The sequence below is a fragment of the Rutidosis leptorrhynchoides genome, chromosome 5 (genome assembly GCF_046630445.1).
Source record: "Rutidosis leptorrhynchoides isolate AG116_Rl617_1_P2 chromosome 5, CSIRO_AGI_Rlap_v1, whole genome shotgun sequence".
NCBI classification, from domain to species: domain Eukaryota; kingdom Viridiplantae; phylum Streptophyta; class Magnoliopsida; order Asterales; family Asteraceae; genus Rutidosis; species Rutidosis leptorrhynchoides.
In genome coordinates, this window is record NC_092337.1 from 338376275 (window position 1) to 338382798 (window position 6524).

General features: G+C 39.3%; 2 protein-coding genes across 2 annotated transcripts; both read left to right on the forward strand.

The window, feature by feature from the left end:
* The first annotated feature begins 4105 nt into the window (after positions 1-4105).
* On the forward strand, positions 4106-5128 carry LOC139849594 (uncharacterized). The gene has a single exon (XM_071839230.1). It carries the CDS (start codon positions 4106-4108, stop codon positions 5126-5128), a length of 1023 nt encoding a protein of 340 aa, XP_071695331.1.
* A 32-nt stretch (positions 5129-5160) lies between these two features.
* LOC139849595 (uncharacterized) lies at positions 5161-6087 on the forward strand. Its single transcript, XM_071839232.1, has one exon. It carries the CDS (start codon positions 5161-5163, stop codon positions 6085-6087), a length of 927 nt encoding a protein of 308 aa, XP_071695333.1.
* The last annotated feature ends 437 nt before the right edge of the window (positions 6088-6524 follow it).

Below are 6524 nucleotides of genomic sequence, written 5' to 3' on the forward strand. Positions count from 1 at the left end.
TTAATGCTAAAAATCTTGCTCCTAATATCACTAATACTCATAATAATAAGATTTATATTATTAATGTTAAGATTATTAATAATATTAATTATAATAATTATAAATATAATTTATGTTACGGAGTATTATGAGAAAGCAGAAAAAAAAGAAGAGAAAAAGAAAAAAAAATAAAGTGTGTGCGTGTACGTGACCATTCGTCCGAATTTATATTGTGGCCAAAAATACTACCCCATGCGAGTCGCATGGGGTTTACCTTGTTGCTTATGCGAGTCGCATGGCTTGCCATGCCAGCTCACATTTGGGATTTAACACGTTTTGCCGACACATATATATATATATATATATATATATATATATATATATATATTAATATTTATTTAATTTAAGTATTTATTTATATATTATATTATATTTACGGGTATGGTAAAAATATGATTTCTACAAAAATTACTTTTACGTAGTCACTTAACAAAAGTCCCGATTCCGGTTTTTCAGAAAACGTTTCGTACGCTGAGAAAATTAACATTTTACATTCTGGGACTCGTATCTTTATCAAAATAATGGGTTTTTAATTATAAAAACAATCCCACTAAAAATGTAACTTAATCTTTTAAATATTGTGGTCATTTACTCGTATACAACAAAGTTTAATTATTTGTCGAAATATATTTTTAAATTGAAAACGTTTAATATTGTTTTGTAAAATACATATATATATATATTTAATGAACACGTGTTGTTTAAGTATTTGTTTTTATTAAAAATCCTGGACCGTTAATGTTTATGAAGTGACAAAAAGGTTTCTAGAAAAGCTACGACTTTAAGAAAACATTAAAATCTTTATTTTATTAAAACACCTCGTTAATATTTTGACAAAGACAGATTCAGATATTTGTAAAGTCTTATTATCTTTTACTCTCACCGTTAAATATAATATTCTTATATCAAAACCTATTATATCTAGTACTTTGTTATCGTTAACAATAAATAAATATATAACATATAAACACATAAACGTTCGTGAATCATCAGGCTTGGTCAAAGGGTAACTAATTATCCAAATGAAGATTTCAAACATTCTAGACTCAACATTAGGGTTTTTGCTTATCGTGTCGGAAACATATAGAGTTTAGGGTTTAAATTTGGTCGGAAATTTCTGGGTCGTTACAGAAGACAAGTAGGTGAGCTATAGCTTGGAACCCCATCTAAATATAAATAAAAAACAACCACTACTCACCCCTATGATAGCTGATTCTGACGCGCCGCGGACTAACGACACCGCGAAAATAAAACCGTCCGTTTCGGCCATATCAGGATTCAACAACCCATTTCAAGTGTTCATGCTAGTTACTCTAAACAACAAAATCGAGCAAACCATTTACATACACAACAACCTATTAAGCCATAGACACTAACTAACACCATTTCAAGTCAAGAACATCAAGAACAAAAATCTAGAGTTTTTAGAAACCTTACCCCAAGTAGTGAAATTAGTATCAAAACGTAGAGGACGAAGACTCGAGTCCTCTTTTGACATCCCAACGAATTTTGAAAATCGGGATTTTACGTTGTTTTAAAGTTTGGTTTCACGATTCATAATTCCAACCGGTTTTCCCCTGAAGTGAAGTTTGTCATCGATAGTAAGCTCGTCGAAAGGAATAACAAGTTCTTGTTCCGCGAGACGCTTCTTTAAGTTCGATACATGGAATGTAGTATGAATGGAGCTCAATTGAGTCGGAAGATTTAAACGGTAAGCAACGGGTCCAATACGCTCCAAGATTTCAAACGGACCAATATATCGCGGATTTAGCTTTCCACGTTCCCGAAACGGATTACACCTTTCCAAGATGCGACTTTTTAATATTACACGGTCACTCACTTGGAATTCGAGAGGTTTACGTCTAACATCGGCATAGCTCTTTTGGCGACTACGGGCCGTCTTGAGCCTTTCTTGAATTTGAACGATCTTAACGGTTATTTCATGAATGAGTTCGGGTCCGGTGGTTTGTTTGTCGCCTACTTCGGCCCAACAATTAGGAGAACGACATTTGCGGCCATATAAAGCTTCGAAAGGTGCGACGTTAATACACGAGTGATAACTATCATTGTAAGAGGAATCGGCTAAAGGCGACAATACAAGTTTGTAATATGTTTTTCCAAGATTTGAATCGTACGTTTTCTTGGTCCGTCGGTTTGTGGATGATACGCGGTACTCATGTTTAAACGTGTTCCCAAGGCTTCTTGTAAATCTAGAAGTGAAACGAGCATCTTGATTCGAGATAATTGACAATGGCACACCGTGTTGGAATAGAATTCCTTCAATGAATAGTTGTGCAAGTTTTCCCATCTCGTCGATTTCTGAATACGTTTGATAAGATTATTCCCCCTCGTGGTGAATGCTGGTATAGTGTGTGGGGTCTCTTTCCATTGAGAGATCGGATGATAAGATTTCCTTATACGGAAGTATAAGCGTAATGATAGGAGGAGTTTTCATTTTTGATATAGTCGCATCGCGCATCTTGTGGTCAAATGTTGAGACTTGGTGGAAACGAGATAGTACACGTAGTCATATATGTTTTGGAGTTAAGTAGTAGCTGGCCATTTATCATAAGCATAAGGACGATAAGTCAATGAAGAAAGAGGTATCCTTGGACTGTGTGTTATCTTGGGTTCCGGTAATATCAGACGGAAACAGTGAAATAACAGAGTTATGTAACGTGGTACATGGTGATGACAAGGTTGATCGGGCCCCATAATTAGGTATCCGCATTTCTTCAGGCAAAAATAACGAATTTCAGTTTCTTTGATTTCGAGTCGAGAGAGGAGGCCCTTCAGGTGTTCACTTAGAAATATTTTCATATTTGAGTTCCATTTTGTGTTACACGAATTTGGCTAGTATGGTTGGTGTGGATAATCACGTATAAGGTTCGAACACGGAGAGGTTTAATTCTTTCCTTTGAGTGTTAACGAGGTTAAATGACGAGCAAATACGGGAAAAGTCGAAAATGAACCTTCGGTATAACCGGCGAGATCTAAAAATTTACGAATGTGAGTCGGAGTCGTGGGGGTTTCCCAATTACGTAAGGCTTCGATTTTTGCGAGTAATGATACGCATATCCGGAAGGTTGTGCGGATGCGCATCCAAAGCCCTAAACCGCACACAAACTGCCATATAAGGCCTATGGCACGGGTATAGACGCACCTTATGCGCCTATACCATCTGATGCGAGTTTCGTATACTTGCATAAGGATCTGGTACATTCTAGAAGAATGTACGGTATAATCAATTCAGATTCTTTTCCTTAAATAACGAAAATTAGTTGGGATAAGATCACATTTAATTAGGGAAGAGATTCTACCGAAACCCTAATTAGTGAGCGTATAAATACATAGCTCATAAACCCTAAAAAAGATACACAAATACATTCGTTTACTCATACGTAAACCACAGCATACAAATCTCCATCGTACGAACAAAGCTTCTTACGATCTTAAAGACTTTCAGGTATGCCTCGAACTATAAAACCTTCATGTCTTTGGGCCACTCAACCTCGTATGCTAGGTTGTTGGTGGACTCTCAAATCGGCCACCCTGTCAGAATCGAAACGATACCGATGTGGGTTATCCACGACTAAGCGTCGGAGGTCTGAATGTTGTTAGTCCTTAAACCCTGTTATGCACTCAAGCGTAGGTTCACCTTGACCCCGTGAAAATATGCTTGATCATTTGGCGCCATCCGTGGGACCGGTTATATGAAACAAAGAAGATTGGAATTTATGTTGTGTATGATTTATTGTACGTATCTTTCTTCCGTAAAACTTTTTTGTTTAACTAATCGGTCACTTTCAGGTTTTTAATTGTCATCAAGAATGGGTGGAGGAAGTAAGAGTGCAAAGAACCAAGGGCGATCGGACTCTCCAGTAAGTCCAGGGTTTCAAACACCTACGGCGACTGTTACGAACACACCGTCGACGCCACCAACACCAACCAAGGGCGCATCAAAGCCTCCATAAACACCAAGTGTTGAAACAGGGCCGGTTACATCAGAAACTGTCCTGAATGAATCATCTAAGGGATGGTGGCACACTCCCGATGGAAGTTTACTATGAATCCGGATGACTTTTTGCAAAAATTTGAAGGAACTGCAAGAACACACAGCTGGGATGATGCGGTAGCATGCCATATGCTACCAATAGTGTTGCAAGGAGCGGCAAGGGAATGGTTCAATAATTTGCCAGCCCAAAGCATTACAGGTTTTGCGGATTTGCGTTCAAGATTTTTATTAAACTTTCACAATTTGTGCGCACCCAAAAGAACACATGTCGAATGTCACGACATTAAGCAGAAATCGAAAGAAAGCTTGGGAGAAATAATAGACAGATATACCAAGGAGGTGGCTAAAATACAAGACTTGCCAGAAAGCCAGAAGGTATCCGGCTTTATACATTGTATAGATACCGACAGACACCTATCTTTATGGCAACGGTTACACAGAAGAGTGCCAGAAACTTTCGCAGAAGCCGTAAAAGAAATGCATGATTACATGCGGGCACAAGAAGATATAAAGCAGAATTGCGGAAGTACCTCTTCAAATATGGATATCGACGATGATTATTATCGAGTGCAGGAAAGAGGGTCAGAATCTGGCAAGCGTTATGGTGGTAATGGGCAACCCAGAAGTGGTAACTATCATAATGACAAGTATCGCAAATTCAACAACAACAAAGGGGGAGGAAGTCAGAGGTTTAAAAGCAGCCACACCGAGAATGTTGCGTTAATAAAAGACCTCACAAAAACACCAAAGGAAATTTTGGCTACAGAGGCAGTGTGCAAAAGCTTCGACCCCCCAGTACCTTTGTCAAAGTATGGGAACAGAGACAAAAGCAAATTTTGTGATTTTCATGATGATTACGGTCATGAGACCAATGAATGTCGGCACTTAATTGAAAGGGTAGTTGTTGAACTCAAAAGAGGAAGATTGCAACACCTGAAGAAAAGTGCAAGAGCACCAACCGATAAGCCAAAGGGTGAAAAGGAATATCCGTGGCAAAAGAAGAATGAGGGAAAGGAAACAGATAAAACCATAAATATGGTAACCAGCAGACGGATAAATCAGAGCGTAAGTTAGAGGTATCTGAGGAATGGGAAAACACTCCCATCATGTTCCCGGCTATAGCAAAGGAACCCTCGGATGCGCCCATCACAATTAAAGGGCGTGTCAAAAGCTGCGGGTACATCATCAAGCGACTGCATGTAGACACCGGTTGCGGTGCTGATATAATGTACGAACACTGTTTCCGCTTGCTGCCAGGGGCTGTGCGAGCCAAGCTAGTGGCTCATAACACTGCGTTATCAGGATTTTCTCGGGAGTCCGCATGGCCAATCGGGATCATCCAATTAGAACTGGAGCTGGTGGACGATGATAATAAGGAGTTAGTGAGAAGCACGACAGTAGAATTTTCTGTCGTAAGGTCTTACTCAAAATATAACACGCTTTTAGGGCGCACAACTTTGCAAAAATTGGCAGCTATCCCTTCCACAATACATGGCCTTATCAAGTTCCCAACACCGTTAGGAATTGCAACGATAAGGTCAGAAAAGCAAGATGCAAGCGTTGCGGCCGTGGAACAAGCAGAACAACAGCCGAGTGAGGCAGAGCAAATTCGAAGCTGCATGATCATCGCAAACCCGCGACATCCAGAACAAAAAATTAAAATTGACGGAGGATTGTCTGATGAGACAAAGTTTAAGCTTCGTAATATATTAGCTTCTAATACGGATTTCTTCGCATGGAAAGAAGCAGACATGACGGGCGTACCAAGAGAAATTGCTGAGCACAAGCTTAACGCAAATCCTAGTCTGACGCCAGTGCGACAAAAGAAACGCGGTATGGCTCCTAAAAGAAGCGAATGGTTGAAGGCAGAAGTTGATAAGTTGGTCAAAGCAAACATCTTACGAGAAGTAAGGTACCAAACGTGGGTAGCAAACCCAGTGCTGGTAAAAAGCCCGATGGGTCTTGGCGCATGTGTGTTGACTTCACGGATATTAATAAAGCTTACCCCAAGGACTGGAAAGTTGAATCGTTAGCTGGCTTCCGATACAAATGTTTTTTGGATGCATACAAAGGATACCATCTAATACAGATGGCAGCGGATGATGAGGATAAGACTGCTTTTCACACAAGCTAGGGCATATACTGCTATACCAAGATGCCATTTGGTTTAAAAAAACTGTTGGAGCAACATACTAACGGGTAATAGACGAAGCTTTCAAAGGTCAGATTGGGAGAAATTAAGAAGCATACGTTGATGACCTAGTTATAAAAAGCACAACAGAACAAGGTCTGTTGGAAGACATATTAGAAACGTTCGCATCGTTAAGAAAGATTAATATGAAGCTCAACCCGTCGAAGTGCAGTTTTGGAGAGGAAGAAGGAAAGTTTCTTGGTCATATAATAACTAAGCGCGGGATACGTGCAAACCCAAAGAAAATAGAGGCAATTGAGAATATGTCGTCACCAAGAA

What these genes read in the sequence shown, in the direction of transcription:
- LOC139849594 (XM_071839230.1), top strand. Translation starts at nt 4,106, where the DNA reads ATGAATCCGGATGACTTTTTGCAAAAATTTGAAGGAACTGCAAGAACA.
- LOC139849595 (XM_071839232.1), top strand. Translation starts at nt 5,161, where the DNA reads ATGTTCCCGGCTATAGCAAAGGAACCCTCGGATGCGCCCATCACAATT.